General features: G+C 34.7%; 1 protein-coding gene across 6 annotated transcripts; it reads right to left on the reverse strand.

Moving 5' to 3' along the window:
• Positions 1-512: 512 nt before the first annotated feature.
• Positions 513-17,678, reverse strand: LOC111295727 (phosphatidylinositol-3-phosphatase myotubularin-1-like). 6 transcript variants are annotated; one of them, XM_089743755.1, is made up of 19 exons: positions 17,383-17,678; positions 17,207-17,275; positions 16,816-16,902; positions 15,979-16,019; positions 15,202-15,271; positions 9,233-9,282; positions 8,132-8,421; positions 7,891-7,964; positions 7,726-7,789; positions 7,451-7,516; positions 6,955-7,054; positions 6,741-6,854; positions 6,032-6,201; positions 4,005-4,089; positions 3,432-3,644; positions 2,850-2,909; positions 2,654-2,718; positions 1,730-2,009; positions 513-1,585 (listed from the first exon to the last, which is right to left on the reverse strand). In XM_089743755.1, exons 4-19 carry the CDS (start codon positions 15,979-15,981, stop codon positions 1,064-1,066), a joined length of 2,226 nt encoding a protein of 741 aa, XP_089599881.1. In that variant the 5' UTR covers positions 15,982-16,019; positions 16,816-16,902; positions 17,207-17,275; positions 17,383-17,678; the 3' UTR covers positions 513-1,063. The 6 variants fall into 6 exon arrangements, with proteins under 6 accessions (XP_089599881.1, XP_022745108.2, XP_022745110.2 ...); XM_022889373.2 differs by having other exon boundaries at positions 15,979-16,050; XM_022889375.2 differs by lacking the exon at positions 15,979-16,019.
• Between the last annotated feature and the right edge of the window lie 910 nt (positions 17,679-18,588).

Raw genomic sequence — 18,588 nt, forward strand, 5'->3', positions numbered from 1 at the left:
TCTTCATCTAACTTTTAACGACGTCGTTTCTCTAACTCACCCAAACATGTCCTCCCAGGAAAACTTCTCTCACCACTCCTCACGCGCCTCGCGCGAGAGACCATCATTCCCCAACCGAAAATTCCGTAACCCCCGGAGGAGAAGACGGATTCTTCTACCCTGAATTCGAATACGAAAGCGAGGAACCATATTCCTGCATTCACTCCAGAGATACATCTGCAACATAAATGTGATGGTAGCGTACTATTAATAGATCCCAAGGCATCACATTTTAGAGTTGGAATCCCCCACTCCGCCCGGGCCCTTTTTCTTTTCACGCCTGTTCTGACGATGCCATTTACAATGTTATTAGAGGAAAGCCAGGAAGCCTTAGGATAAGATGTTATTTAACGTATTTGTAAGGCTTGGTTTTAGTACCGTTTGAGAGAGTGAAATGGAAGATCCATTCTTCACTTACTTTGGTAACAACATGGCTCATTTGAGACATTCAACTAGACTTGACTCAGCTTGCATGCAACAACAACAAAAAAATAATAATAATAATAAACGCAGAGAATAACAGCTTTAACAATGCGAGAGAGTAAGAATGTATGATGATCAAGCTAAGGAACTTTTACTAGTGAATTGCGTGAAAGTCAGTCACTGAGTCAGTCGGTCAGTGCATCGATTATGGGGCGACATTGCTGGAAATAAAGTCTCAAAAATCTGTACACAAATCTTATTTTTGAGCAAGAAAAGAATGGCCGAGTAATAGCTATACTGAAAGCACCTATCTAAAAAGGGTACCAAGAACTGAACCAGCATTAACTGCGTCACCTCTTGAATGTAAAATTTCTTGCTTCTTTCCTCCAGCGTATCTAAACTAGAAGAGAACAATCGACTCTACATTTTCTGTACAACATACCCCGAGACCCATTCAAAAAGCTAGGGTCAGTATATCTTTATGCCCCACCTCCAGGCCTGCTTCTGAGAAGAGAGAAAAAATTTCCAGTTTCTTGCACCAAATCTAATTATTGAGGCCAAAACTGATTATAGACCTCAACTCAGCTATAAATCCAAATTTTCATTCAGACTGAAAATATTCTTCATTAATAGAAAGCCGGTCAAATGCATCAAAATCTGCCGTCAGTCCAACATACTGACTACCAAGCTGAGCACAAGCAGCATCTGGCCACCGACAGCCCCCATCACGTGTACGCAAAGGACACAAAGTTTCACATACTCGACCAAGTGGATTGCCGGAAACAACATCATCTGCCACAGCTGTAATCGAAAGGGATAAATCTGATTTGTCATCACGTCCCATCGTACCATCAGATTCTCTTCTAGGAGGAGAATGCATTAATTTTTGTGAAGTTTCTTTTGGATTGCTTTCAACATCAACAGTACAAATACCGCTACTTGTAAAGTCAACCCTGCACCCCAGCGACTGCATGGCTCGCTTTATGGCTGCACTTTCCTTGCTGGCTCTCTTGGCCAAGTTCATTGCTGAGCTGCTGACCTGTTTCTCATTTCGTAACTCTGCATTCAATGTTTCCATGGCCACCGAGTATTCTTTAGCTTTCATTTCAGCTGCTTCTTTAGCCTGTTAGTATTGCAACACCCAATAAATATTTCGGAAATACCTCATGCTTAGCAAATACTGTTACCTGCTTCTAATCTATCCAGTGCACCATGTCTAATTAACCAGAGTTAAGGATTAGCGGCCCAAAATTGTAAGATTTAATACCTTTCGCATTTCAGAAAACTTTATAGCCATGTTCCTGCATTCAGCATCGAGCTCACCAGCTTGGGATTCAGAAAGACAAGCCCAACGAAGATGGAATTGAGGCCAAAGTGTTGGGGCTAAAGCGGCTGCTGGAGGTAAAAGTGGCTCATTATGTTTAAGTGGATCATAGAAGAGGTTATAATGGGCATGGGGACTTCCCTCCGAAGAACGCAGATAAGCCAGATAGGCCCACAAGCAACCACAAGCTTCATAGACACCACATTGTTGTCTCTCCTTCTCACTGAATTAAAAAAAAAAAAATTACTGGAGAAATTAGAAAGAGGCTTCGGGAAATTTGAAGGGAAAGAAGAAAGGAAATCATTTCTTTTTGATTCCACAAGGTCATCTTCAAAAATTTAAAACTTCCTTCATGTACTATTGCAGCTACCTCAGTTGTACAATATCACAGTTTTTGGACTACTAACCAGTGAAGGATATAATTCTAGGTTCAACAAAATTATATGAAACAACATATCATACTATAAGCTTTGTTCCACATTTCTGCAAGCTTATAAATCTTCTGATCTTGCAACAATAAACACATTGATTCCAGAATAAAGATGGTCATAAGTGTTAAGCACAAATATTCTGCTATTTTCCTATAGAAACACCGAAATAATGAAAAGAAGGCAATATAATTTTAGATGAAGGATAGAGGTGCAGATGACTAGTTTTCTCAACATCATGTGTAATGAACCCAATGTAATCTCAGAAGCAAAGTGCATATGTTTGAAGTAAGCCCATGTTTGATAATATGTTAGCTCTGTCTTGGTGTATAAGTAAATTTTAAATTTTTATAAGGTAACATGCTACAATTCTCAGATTCATCATAAAGCAAAACTTAAGTTGGCATATGCAGGTTAATGCTGCTGATAGGGAAATTACCTGTTACACAAGAAATTTCCAAAACGACAAGAAAGCACACAATCCAAGAAATCCACCAGGAAAGTCTGAACCACCATAAAGTAAGAATGTAAAGAGTAACACAAAAGAAACAGCCATGTCAACCTCATGAAACAAAAAAATTTACTACGTGATACAGACAAGAAATGCATGTCCTGCATAAAAATAAGATACATACTGAGGAGAACTCGAAAGCAAAAGGATAAATCCTTAACAATTGTGAAACACAATCAACCCACTGCAAAACAACCAGATTGTCCAATCAGATCAGGTAAAATATAAGTCTTATAAAACACAACTTTTCATAACATATAACAACTCAAATTTATAAATGAACTGAATTATCCTGTTTAATCATTGATATCAGAAAAATAAAACATTTATTATTTGGGTAAAATCCAAGCCCCAAAAGATTTTACTGAAAATACATTTAACACCCGATTAGTTTGGAAAACCATTTTGCTTCCCCCCCCCCCCCCCCTCCCCAAACAAAAAATAAAATAATGGCATTAAAAATACATTAAACACAACATCTCTTTTTCAGCATATTCCATCAGCCTTTTAATGGCCATTTCACATTGTTTCTATTTGAGGACAAAGGATATCTTTCATACCAATGGAGAGTAAGTGTATTCCAAAACCTCAAGAGGATCATAATAATCTTCCCTTATAATTTTAGCAATCCATTAACTGTGAAATTTAACAAACTACAAAGAAATGCTACTTCATTGACAGAATAACCATAAAAAAATGTCAGCACCTGCAAGAATATGGGGGAATAATTGTTCTGCGCATGAGATGAATTAGAAGCTTGAGGTGTGAATGATCCTGAAGATTGGCGCATTGGTGATGATGAAAAACTTCCAGTAGAAGATTGTCTGGTTAATTCAAACGAAGTTCCAGATATGCTGGGCATTCCAACACGATCTGAAAATGGGTGCCCAAAAGCTAGCCAATCTTTTTCAACAAGTGCCTGCATCAAGACAAAATAGTCCAGAACTTAAGAGGAATCTAGGTACATGGTTATTCCAAGTTCGCAGGGCACTGAAAAACTATCAGCACCTCATGTGGATGTGACCAAGTGAAATTAAACTGCAAGAACACGTTTTGGGGGTTGTGTGTACATGAAACTTGTTGATCTCAAAACTAATACCAAACATGTGAAGTCTCACAGAGAAAAAGTGAACCAGGGAAAGGTACAAGTAAAACCTAGTACATAATAAGCAGTTTGTGCTGTAATGCTATGAATAAGAGATGGGTTTAAGAAATGGAAAATGCAAAAACAAGAACCTTGGTTGTTGGTTGACAAGAAGATCCTTGTTCAGAAAAATACCTGAAAACCTGTGAACGTCCGGTAATATGGATCAAGCATGAGGTTTGCAAGTGAAACCAGCTGACTTGTTCTATCCCATCCATCACTGTACAATAAAACAGCCCAGACACAAGTAAAACACCAGAATAGAGGATAACTAAATAAACAAGCTAGGTGTCATGCATATTTGAATGTAAAAATTAAAAAAAGAAAAAAGAGAGAAAAAGAATAGGTAAATAACAATTGTAATGTCAGTCACATCATTTACTGGTAGATGCAGTTGTCGGCATGAGGGAGGAGATTTAAAAGTTGCAACAAATTTTTTTTTTTTTTTTTGGGGTGGGGGGAGAGGAGAGGGAGGGAATGGGGCATGGACCTATGAGGAGAGAAGGCTAGATTTTTTTTTTTTTAATCTTTTTCCTTTATTTATTTTCTAAGATAGAATGGATCTGAATTGCATTTTATATCACAATCAAATTTAGCCTTGAGGTTTCTACTGAGCTGAGGATTGGATAACTAGACAGCTTTTCACATGTTTTCTTTTCTTTTCTCATTTTTAACAATTTCAGATTTCAGTTCAGCCAACTCTGTGCTGTTAAACAAATTCATGTGAATAGCCTCAATCAAACCAAATTGAAAAGTTAAATGAGTTGATTGCATCAAATAACAGTTGTAAAGCCCATTTCACATAGTTCATATTGAGGGTCATCTAATGATTTCCACCGTGTTTTGATTGAAGTTCGTTAAGGAAAGGATATGTAATTACCTTGTTTGGATAGCTAACATGAGTATAAGAAACGAAAGGGAGTGATTGTGAAAAACCTTGGTTTTGGTTTAAGGAGGGAAAGGAAAGGAAAGGATATATTCTAATAAACTTTTCCAATTATATTCTTTCTAAATAAAATATTTCACCTATCACGTGATTGATCTTTGAGATTAATTATTTTAAATAAATTTGAAATTGAAAGAAAAGAAAAAGAACTTCAATTAAGGACATGTAATTTTTTCTCAATAAATTTTTCTTTTGGAATTGTTTGTGCACAACTATACTTTTTTGGCATTAGCTAAAGAGAAAATTCAAGAATATGAATATCGCTTATTAAGATACAATCTTACAAGTCCTATTTTTTCTTACAAGTTTAACAAGCTCCATTGTTGGCATTATTTCCCAATATTTTGTGTTTCTTTAAGTTCATTTTATCATGATTTGTGAATTAATAATAAAATGGAAAGAAAATTTTCAAGTCCCAAGCATAAATAAGAAAATCAAGACAATAAATCAATAGAAGCTGCAGTTTTTGGCTAAAAAAAAGTAGTTGATGAAGTGCTGCAAGAGGATTTGAATGCTACGGAGATGGCCGGGTTTCAGAACTATAAAGGTTTTATTTGAAATTTAAAGAATGCAATAAGGTATAGCAGTCATTTCACGTTTTAAAATTTTTATTCCTTTCCCCACTTTTCCCCTGATTTGGGGTAATTTGAAAGTGGGCATTTGAGTGGGAACTGAAGGGGGTACAGCAACCTCTCCCTTTCCTTTATTTTAATTCAGGCATACCCAAAAAGGGGGAGGAATTCCCCCCTTTCCCTCCTTTCCTTTCCTTACCCTTACCCCAATTCAAACATGCTGTTAGACCTGCATACCTTTTGGTAAAACTTTCTAATGCAAAAAATTTTGACTCAATGTCTTCTAAAACCATGCCAATACAAGAATATCCTGTGCAGATGAATAAAAACTCCTGTACATCTGACACTTTGAATCTAAGACCCGGTTCAGTAAAGTGACACAGGTTTCCCCAATTAAACAATGATGTATAAGCAAGAATAATTTGACCTTATGAGTGAACAAAAAGACCCATTTACTTGCTCAAGTGTGACCACTGAGTTACAAAGTTTATAGTAAATGGCATAGAAACAAGTCTTGCGAAAGAGACTGGAGAGAATTATTCTATCCTCAAATCAACTTAAAAAATTAAAAAAGAAAACACTTAAATGCAACAAAGAATCGAAGTGATCAATAGATGAATGTATAAGATTAAAAGAATTCTGACCTGCAATGCACAAGCACTGATGCTGATTCCAATGCAACATGTGCAGCAATCCAAGCTGAACCAGCCAAGACACTTTGAACATGTATTAACCAACCACTGTCACCGAGGGTTGATACTGAAGCAGACATGCTGCTGAGATTTCCCCCACCCCAAGTCCAACCGCCATGTCTCTGCAAGTTAAAATTGCAATAGATTAGATGTTAACCATAGTACTGTTACACTTCAACATAGTCGACAAAACTATATTAAACTTCAAATGAAATTCTTGTCAACATATATGCTTGATAAATACTAACTTCTGAGGCCCTAAAACCGCTGAATGACCAGTAGACACTGGGAATGACCTAGCAAACTAACAGATTCATATTCAAAATACTACAAACTACAGCTCAACACAATGAATCATTGAATAGATCCATTCCTAAAAAGGGGAAATCAAGTTTAGAATATAATAGTATACCCTTGGAATTTAGATAAAGGGATTATCAGCTAGCTTTTTATTGATGAAAAAAAAAATTGCTAGTCTATATGATTTCTTTAGCAAGAAGGTCTATGCACATTAATGCTTTTACAAATTTTTGCCAACATAATGCACCAAATATCATCATATTCTCTCGAAATCCACTTCCAGTCTGAAAAGATTTTGTTGATGCATGTTAACAATAGTAATTGATCAAGATCTTCGTAGGAATAGGACTGTAGGACTAACCAAGAATGATGACATTCCATCTGATGATGCAGCACCATGAGTATCCAAATAGTCTCTAAGCCGTGCAAAACTTTCTCTCATCGCATGTATGTTGTCTATCCCAAAGAAAACTATCTGACAAGGAGGATAAAAGAAAATGAGGTCACTAAAAACTATAATGCCAAATTTCATGAGCCACAGATGCATAACTTCCTAGCTCAAACCTTAGACAGACCTCAGATTGAAAATAATTTGAAGATGACTCCGAGCCCCCTCCCATTGCTCCATTTGCCAATGCATTTTTTCTAGGTCTCGCATCAGCAATATATAGCTTCCTGAATTGGCAAAAAGAATAATATGAAAATAAAGGTAACTCCGCGGTTCCTATAAGAACATCACTTTCATCCTATTTAACTAACAGCAAAATAGAAACACAACATTAAAAGTTGAAAAATTATGTACATTATTAAGGCATTTCCAACAAAATAAAAGAAACTGGTTCCTCAAAAACAATGAGAAGCTTTTTCTGTGAGCAAGCTCCCATGTGATGATGAAATGAGCTCATCATTGTAAAATCTGGTGGAATGTAAAATACATAACCACATTTTAATTTGATAATTGATATGCAACTCTTATTCCAGGAGCAGCTTAAAATTAGGAAGTAGATGCTGATACTTATGATAAGGAAAAACAACCTATGAAATCATACAAGAATGAACAAAAAGGAATACCTCCTTGAACCCTTTTCATCAACAAGTTGAGTGCAAAGTTCAGCAACCAACTTTTCATCAGTATTGCTACAGCAGAATCATAAAAAGGACTAATCAGATGCTCCATATTCTGAGCCTCGAAAGAAAAACAAATAATATGTTTGCCACTGACATCATTTTTATCTGGCATCATTTTCTTATGAAACTTTATTATGCAATATATATATATATATATATAAATATCAAATTTATTTTTCACCAAAGGGCTTTGGGATTAATTGAGAACTTAGGAATACCTCCTCATATTCATCATAAGACCAACTAAAGGTTGTGATGAACGTGCAAGAACTCCTCCAGTTCCTGTTATTCACAGTGCATACCACAAAGTAAGTACAGACATATATCATTGAAAAAAAAAAAAAACAGACACACACACACACAATATTAAATCTGTTGCGTACCAGGGTGACACCAAGAAATTACAGGTATCCTACACCTTGCACGAAAAGTTGAAGCTTGGATCACTTCTTCATCACTAGCATTAGTAACCATGCATAAAAATTAGTTCCTTAGCTCTAGCAAAAATATGAAATCAGCCTTATCCACAATTGATGTGATTCAAAAGTGAAAATGAGGAAAGAACTGGATCTAATTTCTTTTTCCTTCTTCCTCTCACTATCTCAAAAGATCTCAATGTCTTACCTAATATTTTTTGGAACAATCAATGCAAATGGATAACTCTGGCACATTGTATAGTTGGAATTTGTATCACTTATTCTCCACAAATCATTAGACAATGCAAATGACCCATCTTCAATCATACTCATTGATGCACGATGGAAGCCTTTTCCAAGAAGGCGAAAGTACTCATTCAGTAATCGCACCTTTGGGTTTGGGTTACTGAATTTGGAAGGTCCACAAGTAAATGCATAAAGATCCCAAATTCTAGCTGGGTTTGTACATCTTGATAATGCATCAAATATAACACGTCTCTACATGGATAAAAAATTACAACGACATTAATTTCTTCATATTAATTACTTAGAACTATGAGCCATTATGTCAAAGAATAGAATAGTTTTACAACTTTTCTTTTCCAAATAAACCATAATGTAAAATAATAAATTTGGAAGTTAAAACTTCCTTCACACACTAGCATTACAAGTATTTATCTTTCCAAGAAGTTAAAACAAAAATTTCCTTTTTATAAGAGGATAAATCACCAAGTTATGCCTAGAAGAAACTTTCACGGACTCAGCCCTTGCTACTCAATTCTGCATATTTATTTCCATTGAATATAAGATCAAAATGTAATTGAGGGTAATGCATTATCTCAGCTCGAAAAGAAAAGAAAAGAAGAGAAAAAAAAAAAAGAACAAAACTTATAAATGACTGAAATAAACAAATACATTTAGGGAGATATAAAGCAGCAGTGCTGTAGTCTTGGAGAACAAGGTATGGTTTGTCTCCTACCTGAAGTCTAAATAATCCTAGAGCCGCCCACAGCTTAGCAGAAATTGCACCTTTTCCCGTTTTTAATTTCATTTAACAACACTAAACAGCAAATTCTTTCAAGTCTTCATTGCTATGACAAATGCAAATATGCATGATTAAAGAAACCAAATTATTTCTTCCTTTTTTGGGGAATTTGGGAAGGTTAGAATCAAATGGAGCTCTTTGAGTAGAGGGATGTAAGCATCTAGGATTGAGCCCAAAGCCCAAGTACAAAAACAAATTAATTAATTAATTAAAAAAATAGTAAGAAAATATAAGGAGCCCAAAGAATTGACAGCTAAAACTGACCTGCTTTGTTTGAGGGCGAAAACCAAACACAATAATTCTCATATCTTTTCCTGCAAAAGGAAGAGAAGTCATTAGGGTCTATCACTAGTTCCATACCAATTAAACAGAAAACTAACAAGGCGGTGTCTATGACTCCAAGCAAATAGAAACTTGATCGCATAACAAATAAAAATAACCGCATTATAAGATATTAAATTAGCATTGTTGTTAATTTTGCGGGTTATGAACCATTAACAGATTATATTAGAATAAGACAGCCTCCTCACAATAAGCTTAAAAGACTATTTATACTAGGGTACAGCAACTCAAGCCTAGTGCCCTTGATTACAAGTAATCCCTATCTAATCTTAGCCATTCAAATCCAATGAAAGCTCACTCCAATTCTACGTCCACAACCCTAAAACCTATTGTCTTCTTGCAACTTCTACATCAATTTTAGCCACTGTTCTGTTCCGTTTGGGTCCTTCCACTTCCTTATGTCAGTGAGAACAGAATTGCTCTTGCCCTTACAGTATCAACTGAAACAATGTAACCAATACACAAGGACAGTTGTTTAGGTTAAATATAATAATTAAAATTTTCTAGTATTTGAAATAAAAAAAGTCAAGGAAAATCTAATATGAACATAATAAAACAATGACTAGAAAATTAAATTAATGGCAACTAACTTTCAGAATATCAAACTAATTTGGTTCAATGTGCAGAGTTTCATTTAAGTATAGGATGCCATTGGTTTTATAGATATTTTATTCTGTAAAAATTAGCCTTGTACTCCGATTAGCCCTAAATACCTTTCAGTGATTCGGTTTCGTCACCTACGTAAGGAAAAGTGTTAAGAAGAGCATACACAGTATAAAAATGAGGAGCTACCACAATATCTTAAAGACATGATAAATCTATAACAGCTGCAATTGGAAATACAATAATTCCCATATAGACTAAATATTTAATTCATTACTACAATAAATCAGAATCAAACAAGTGAATGTGGACAAAAGAGCTTCAAAAGGGGAAAGAAGGTTTTGTAGTTTGTACACAGTAAATGCTAAATAAGAAGGTAGATTATGATAAGATTATTTCTGGCAGAACGTTTGTACCTAATTCAAAGCCCTAGCAGGAGTATAGGAACCGGAAAGGTGGACCTTACAATCCCATAAAACCATATTTTGTCATTTTGATGGCACTTATCTGCTTTCTTGGACTAGTTCCTGTGGGAAAACACTTATTTACAGCTGGTTGTAATCTTGTAATCTGTATATTTATATTTGTATCTCTAGAATTAAGTATTTGTATCCCTAGAATTAAGGAAGATTTAGTTTCCTAGTTTAACCCCTAGTTAGTTGTATATAAACCTAAGATTCTTCTATAATTCAGTATAAGCACTTTTTCAATATACATTCAGTTTCCACATGGTATCAGAGCTTTAGACTCTTCTTGGGAAGCAAAATTTTCAGCCTTCATTGCTGACTTTTTTAGGCCTTCATTGCCGAATCCTGTTTAGGCCTTCATTGCCGAACCCTTTCAAAGAAAGATATCACTACCACCCAATTTGAGAAAATGTTAACTGGGAAAATCACTAGAGTACTACAGATGTCTCAAAAACAAGGAGAGTTCAACAGGGAAGAGATTGAAAAGCTGAGAAATTTATTGAAAATCCTTGAAAAGCCCACTATGGTATGTTCTTTGGGTAAAGTTTCTACTTCAGGTAAAGCTTCCGGTTCTCATGGATTAAATATCTCGGCTAAGCCTATTACGAGTTCTTGGGTCATTGACTCAGGACCCACAAACCACATGACATATTCCTCACAAAAGTTTAGTACATATAACCTGTGTCCTAGTAATAAGAAAATTGTTATTGCTGATGGTTCACTTACCACAGTGGCAGGATTAGGAGATGTTCAAGTTAATCCCTCGTTTGTTCTCAAAAATGTTCTTCATGTTCCTGGATTGTCTATTAATCTGATATCTATACAAAAACTTACCAGAGATATGATTGCAAAGTAACTTTTTATCCCTCTTATTGTGAATTTCAGGACCAGAGTTCGGAGAAGATGATTGGACTTGCTAAGGAGAAGGATGGACTATACTATCTTGAGACCTCAAATAACACTAGTATAAAAAATAGTTTACATTTGTCATTTCTTTCTGAAAAATCTTCCAATAAAGACAAAATTTGGCTTTATCATTTTCGTCTTGGACATCCTTCTTTTGGAACCTTGAGAAACATGTTTCCTTCTTTGTTCAAAGGATTAAATGTTGAAGATTTTCATTGTGATATTTGTGAATTTGCAAAACATAGACGTGTGTCTTTTCCAATCAATAACAAAAGAAGTTCTACTCCTTTTTACTTGATTCATAGTGACATTTGGGGTCCCTCTACAATTCCTAATATTTCTGGTGCAAGATGGTTTGTTTCATTCATAGATGATTGTACTAGGGTGCCTTGGGTTTTTTTTACTTAAATCCAAATCAGATGTGAATAGTGTGTTTTTAAGCTTCCAAAACATGATCCAAAATCAATTTGGAGTGAGAATCAAGAGATTTAGGTCTGATAATGCAAGAGACTACTTCAACCAGAGTCTATCTACCTATTTCCAAAAAGAGGGGATTATCCATGAGTCATCTTGTGTTAATACTCCACAGCAGAATGGAGTGGCAGAGAGGAAAAACAGTCATTTATCAGCCACAACCCGAGCCTTTCTTTTTCAAGCAAATGTACCTAAATCTTATTGTGGGGAAGCTGTTCTAACTGCCACACACATTATAAATAGTTTACTTTCAAGAGTTTTAGGATTTAAAACTCGTATGGAACTACTCTCACAATTTTATCCCAACCTCAATACCACAAACAATCTCACACCTAGGATATTTGGTTGTACATCATTTGTTCATGTTCACAGTCATAACAGGGGAAAGTTGGATCCAAGAGCGATTAAGTGTATTTTTGTGGGGTATTCTTCAACTCAAAAAGGATATAAGTGCTATCATCCTCCTACCAAAAAATTCTATGTGTCTGCAGATGTCACTTTTGAAGAAAATAAACCATTTTTTACTCAACCTTATCTTTAGGGGGAGACTTCATTCATGGAAGATAAGGATAAAGACTTCTTTTTGCTTGATTTGCCCCCTTTTTCAACATTTACACTCATTAATTCTTCTGAGTTGAAACCTGTTTCTGCTGAGCCCAAGTCAAACACTGAATTTGAGTCTGAACCCATTCCAAATACGGAAGATGTGACAAAGGATAATATTGTTCTTGATTCTATGAAGGAATTACAGGTGTACTCAAGAAGGAAAGTTCCAGATCTTGAACCAGTGCCAGTCCAAGAACCTGATCCTAACTCTGGAAATGAGGTAACTACAGTTTTTGACTCTGTTTCTCAAAATGGGCATGAATCTCCTAAAACTATAACTAGTGATTATGATTTGCCTATTGCCATTAGGAAAGGAACCAGAGAATGTACCAAGCATCCACTATACCCAATATCTAATTTTGTGTCATTTGAAAAATTCTCACCATCCCACAAAAATTTTCTTGTGAGCCTAAACACTATTTTTGTTCCAACTACATTATCTGAGGCATTATCCAATGAGAAATGGAGGCAAGCCATGAAAATAGAAATAGAGGCCTTAGAGAAAAATCAGACATGGGAACTGGTAGAGTTGCCTAAAGGAAAAAATTCAGTGGGGTGTAAATGGGTTTTCATTGTAAAATACAAGGCAGATGGTACTGTTGAAAGGTATAAAGCCAGGTTAGTGGCTAAGGGCTACACTCAAACCTATGGAGTGGATTACCAGGAAACCTTTGCTCCAGTTGCCAAGATGAATACAATTAGGATTTTGTTATCATTGGCTGCAAATTACAATTGGTAGCTTCAACAATTTGATGTAAAGAATGCTTTTCTACATGGTGATTTGGAAGAAGAAATATATATGAAGGTTCCACCGGGATTTGGAGGTCATCTAGAAGCAAACAAAGTATGCAGGCTAAAAAAGGCTTTATATGGCCTTAAACAGTCTCCTAGAGCTTAGTTCGGGAGATTTGCCAAAGTAATGCTAGCAATGGGATATAAACAGAGTCAAGAAGATCACACATTGTTTATCAAGCACTCTGATTCAGGGAGAGTCACGGTTCTATTAGTGTATGTTGATGATATAATTGTAACTGGAGATGATGAAAAAGAGAGAGAATCTCTAAAACAATGTTTGGCTAGAGAATTTGAGATAAAAGAGCTAGGGAGATTGAAGTACTTCCTAGGAATTGAAGTAGCTCACTCACGGCATGGTATTTTTATCTCACAACAGAAATATGTGATGGATCTTCTGAAGGAAACTGGGAAGCTTGCATGTAAACCTGCAAATACCCCTATAGATCCTAATCATAAAATTGGAGAAGCTAATGAAGATGCTGCTGTAAATAGAGAGATGTACCAAAGATTAGTTGGAAGACTCATTTATCTCTCACATACTAGACCTGATATAGCATATGCTGTGAGTGTGGTAAGTCAATTTATGCATAGTCCTAAAGAAGTGCACCTACAGGCTGTCTACCGTATATTGCACTATTTGAAGGCCAATCCTGGGAGAGATATCTTATTCAAAAGAAATTCGGGGTTAGTTCTAGAAGCATATACAGATGCTGATTATGCAGGTTCAGTAACTGATAGAAGATCCACCTCAGGCTACTGTACTTTCTTAGGTGGTAATCTTGTGACTTGGAGGAGTAAAAAACAGAATGTGGTGGCAAGATCAAGTGCTGAAGCAGAGTTCAAAGCAATGGCTCAAGGAATTTGTGAACTACTATGGTTAAAGATTATCTTAGAAGACTTGAAGATCAAGTGGGATGGACTAATGAGACTCTACTGTGATAACAAGTCTGCAATAAGCATTGCACACAATCTTGTACAACATGACAGAACAAAACACATTGAAGCAGACCGGCATTTCATAAAGGAGAAACTAGACAGTGGGTTGATTTGTACACCTTATGTATCAACCAAGGGTCAACTTGCAGATGTGTTGACTAAAGGTCTCAGCAATGCAACATTTCAAGGAATTATTTCCAAGCGGGGAATGGAAAACACCTATTCACCAGCTTGAGGGGGAGTGTGGGAAAACACTTATTTACAGCTGGTTGTAATCTTGTAATCTGTATATTTATATTTGTATCTCTAGAATTAAGTATTTGTATCCTTAGAATTAAGGAAGATTTAGTTTCCTAGTTTAACCCCTAGTTAGTTGTATATAAACCTAAGATTCTTCTATAATTCAGTATAAGCACTTTTTCAATATACATTCAGTTTCCACAGTTCCAACAAGACTGTTAAGTTACTTTCTAAGAGTTTCTTTAAGGGAAAACTAAAGGGATCTTCTGCAAGAATGTTAGGGGTTCTACTAAAGAGAATTTAGGTATGAACCAAATTCCCATAACTCCTCTAAAACATCAGTTCTCTAAACTCAATCAAACTTGGGGACTTGAAATTAGTTTTTTACCGATAAATTTTTTCACCCTATAAAATCTGTTATAAAATTAGTTCCAAATTGGTGTATAAAAGCATTAAATTCTACCCTTACTCCCTTCAGCAAACAAAGGTAAAGCCTAATTGTTGCCTCTACTCTCTCTCTCTCCATTTCTCTAGCCCCTTCCATTTTTTTTAGTCCCATGTCCCTTCAAAATTCAAATTTTCAAACATATTCTAAGGGGGGAAAGAAATGATATCTAATCTGTATTTTAAACAATTCTCTTTTCAACAACCTTGTGCATCATATTTACTATTTTGGCACTTTTGCTTTGCTCTGCAAGCCTACCCACCTGAGATACAAGTGACTGAAAAAATTCATATAGATGCTAATTACAGAAATGCAACCAACTCCACTTATCCCAATGAATAAGTATACTCATCCAAATGCAAAATTAATGAAAAATGTCTTTTAAACAATTGAGATATTAAAAGAGATTCATAAAATACCTATGATCTGAAGAAGACGACGTGATGAAGACTTGTCAGTTTGGCGAGGAGCTGATTGAATCTTCACTACCTACAAATATTCGGGCCAAAAAAAAAGTATCAAAATTATCCACTTGAAGAAATGTAGAACACTAAATGGGTACTAATATTCAACGGTCAGAAAACAAAAAGAATGCCATGTGTGTGTGTATCAAACCTGTATAAAGAATAATATCATGCAAGAATTAAGGACTAAAACACTTTCTATGTTATTGCATGTCTTTCTTTTCTTTTTTCTGTACAGACTGCTATTGGACGTATAGGCATCTTATGGAAATAGGTGCGAGACCTTTCAGCTTAAGACGCTACCAAGTATCATGAGCCAAATTGGTTAATCAAGCTCACATAACAGAATGCAGATAACAACATAGTTGCTCTTGGATCACAAGAACCTAAACACTGCACAGGCATCCATAGAGTAACAGAAGATAACTTCCAGCATATACTTGACCTAATATGTGTGTAAGACCCGTGTAAAATCACTCAATTGAACTTACTGCTCAATTATCTCACAAATGATTGAAGATTTTCATCAAATGGCTTTTTTTTTTTTTCTTTTTCCCAATACTGGTACAAATCCCACTTAGATTCATTCCAACAAACTTTATTTATGTAGCTTGTCAAGTGGTGTTATCCACATCTATTAAGTTTTGAAGTTGTTGTGAAGTATATAAAGTTGAGCATCTCCACCTAATGCAAAGGCCCTATCTCAAGGCTTAACAACAAACAATAACTTACCATTTTGTTGAATTTCTCAATTGTTGCCAGCGGAATGGTACCTAGTGGAACAATATTTCTGGTTCTGTCACTCTTCAGAAAAGGGGGAAAATTGACCAATTACATTGAAGTTGTAATAGGGATGAATAAATACATGTACTACTAACACGTACATAAAAAAGAGATTTGTGAATAGCGATGTCATTGAAGTTTTGCAAAATGCAACAGAAAGCATGAAGCCCCACACCCAAGTAATATCCTGTCCATTATCATCATTATTAACTCATTTGAGCACTATTATAATTCTCATCTCTTCTAATACCAATGACTTCTCTTTTTTTTTTTTTTTTAAATGCTTTTTGTCTCTTTCTTATCTCATCTCTGTTAAGAAGTCTTCACTTTCTCAACATTAACACATCAAGCAGAATAATTTCATATACAACCATAGCATCTTATAGAGCACTAAGCATATTAGATTGTGAGACTAATGGTATCCATACTGATACTAATGTCAAAGCAGACAGTACACTGAATTCATTTGATTTCCAATCTTAATGGTGATATCAATCTAAAACAAAAAGTATAGTTCTTAGAAATACATCAAATTAGACCCATTTGCCTTAAAAAACTGCAGGTTGAACTCCATCGCTTAGAATATCAAGTAACCAAGTTATTAGGTGCTTAGAAATAATTTTCTATAATCCTATGTGCGAATGTCATCAATTTCAAGTTCTGTGCTGCTACTCTGAATCACTTTACTCAACAAACATGATAACACAATGCAGGCATACGTTGGCCAAATAATGCAAGATGGCAACAGTTTACCAAATACTAAATGTCATAAGGCGAATGACTCACAAGAAAGAGAAGACGAAAGTTGGTAACAAACAAGGTTCCAAACAAGGTTCCAGCCTTATCAGTATTAACAAGAACAACGCCATGGCCCTGAAAAAGGTAAATTCCAAGATGCCATTACTTTTAGATATGCTATTCATAACATTTAAAAAGGAAAAAAAAAAGAATCTTTATCTTAACAGAATTCGCCTACTAGTCAAGAACATAACAAAAGGAGAGGAAGATTCAAGATTCTCGAACTGCTCTACTGCTTTAATATTGAATTAACAATCTTTGAATTTCTAATTTCAATCAAAATAATAATTCGTGATCTAAGTTACAAATTGCGCCCATGATTTCAAGAATTCTATTAATCTAAGGAAGTAAAAAATAAAGAAAAAAAATTCATAAGTACCTCCTCTACAACTCGCTCAGCTTCAAGCAAAAACTCCAAATTGACATGCGAAACCGGCCTCGTAACCGGCTACAATTGAAATTTTTGTTAATAATTTGTTAATTCTTTTTATAAAAATGATAAATTAATTAAAAAAAGATAACCCTAGAATTCAAAAAATATATTCAAAGAAAAACCTCATTTTTGGTCCACTCGAGGGCGTCCCAGCTACCAGCACCCTCCAAACTTTCGCAACCGTCAGAAAGGCTTCTGACGGAGACCGATCGCCGCGGCCCCGGTGCAGCCATGCCCGTCGATTATTGACTCCAATTTCCTCCTCTCTTTCTTTTTTTCTTTTTCTTTAATTACACTAGTTCTTGAAAGTTTTTGTTTGGAGAGAGAGAAAGAAAGGGAAAGACACTTCGGGAACGGATGGGAAATGTTTTCGCCTTTTCGCCACGCCAAGGAATGCGTTAGTTAATGATGATGTGATGATTGGATTTGGACCCAACAAAACAAATATGTATTACAAAACTTACATTCAAAACATACGGTAAAGTAAAATGTTTATCATTTTACTTTTGTATAAGGTTCGCGTAGGGTCGGGTCGTCCCGAATTCGATTTGATATGTTGGGTTAAATTCGAATTTGATTTTATTCGAAAATTTTTTTATTTTTTTATACTCGAATTTGATTTTGATCTAATATTATATAAATCGTATTTGACTAAAAATTAATAAAATATTATTTTTTAAAATATAAAATATTATTTTTTAAATATAAATATTTAAAAATATCATTATATAAATATATATATATAAATAAAAAATTAAATAATTAATTAAAAATAATTTTTTATATAATATCAGATCGGATCGTGTCGGATTTACCTAAAATTCGAACTCGATCCGATTCGAAACCTAAATTTAAAAAAAAAAAATCGATCTCATAAAATAAAGTCCGATCAAAATCCGTCGAGATCGGATCGGATTGTCATCCCTATTTTTGTAAGTCATGCAAATTTAATATTAATTTTTTATTTGATGTTACTTTATTCTCATACTTTTAATTTTAAAACAAATTCATTGTCTTCTTTCTAATTTTAAAATGAATTTGATTAAGTTCTAAAAATTAAAAAATATTTCACTGAATATTTCATTAAAAATTATTTTATAGTTCAAAAAATCTTTAAACTGACGTGACAATGAAAAGAAAGGTCAAATAAAAAAAATGATGCAACATTATATTAAAAAAAATTAAAAATTAAAAAATCGAATTATTTCACATTATCTTAGTAAAAAAATCTCCTTTAGTCTTTTTTTTATTTTTTAATTAGGTATTATCTATAAAAAGTTTTGTAATTTAAAACAATTTGTAAAAAATAAAAATTTATTAATATTCTG

Source organism: Durio zibethinus, chromosome 14 (assembly GCF_047325235.1).
Source record: "Durio zibethinus cultivar Kanyao isolate XHJ-2024 chromosome 14, ASM4732523v1, whole genome shotgun sequence".
NCBI classification, from domain to species: Eukaryota; Viridiplantae; Streptophyta; class Magnoliopsida; order Malvales; family Malvaceae; genus Durio; species Durio zibethinus.

Coding starts and splice junctions, on each gene's coding strand:
- LOC111295727 (XM_022889373.2), bottom strand. CDS start 17,493: ATGGCTGCACCGGGGCCGCGGCGATCGGTCTCCGTCAGAAGCCTTTCT. Junction 7,965..8,131: donor ATTGTTCCAAAAAATATTAG/GTAAGACATTGA, acceptor TACTAATGCTAG/TGATGAAGAAGTGATCCAAG. Junction 7,790..7,890: donor AATTTCTTGGTGTCACCCTG/GTACGCAACAGA, acceptor TGTGAATAACAG/GAACTGGAGGAGTTCTTGCA.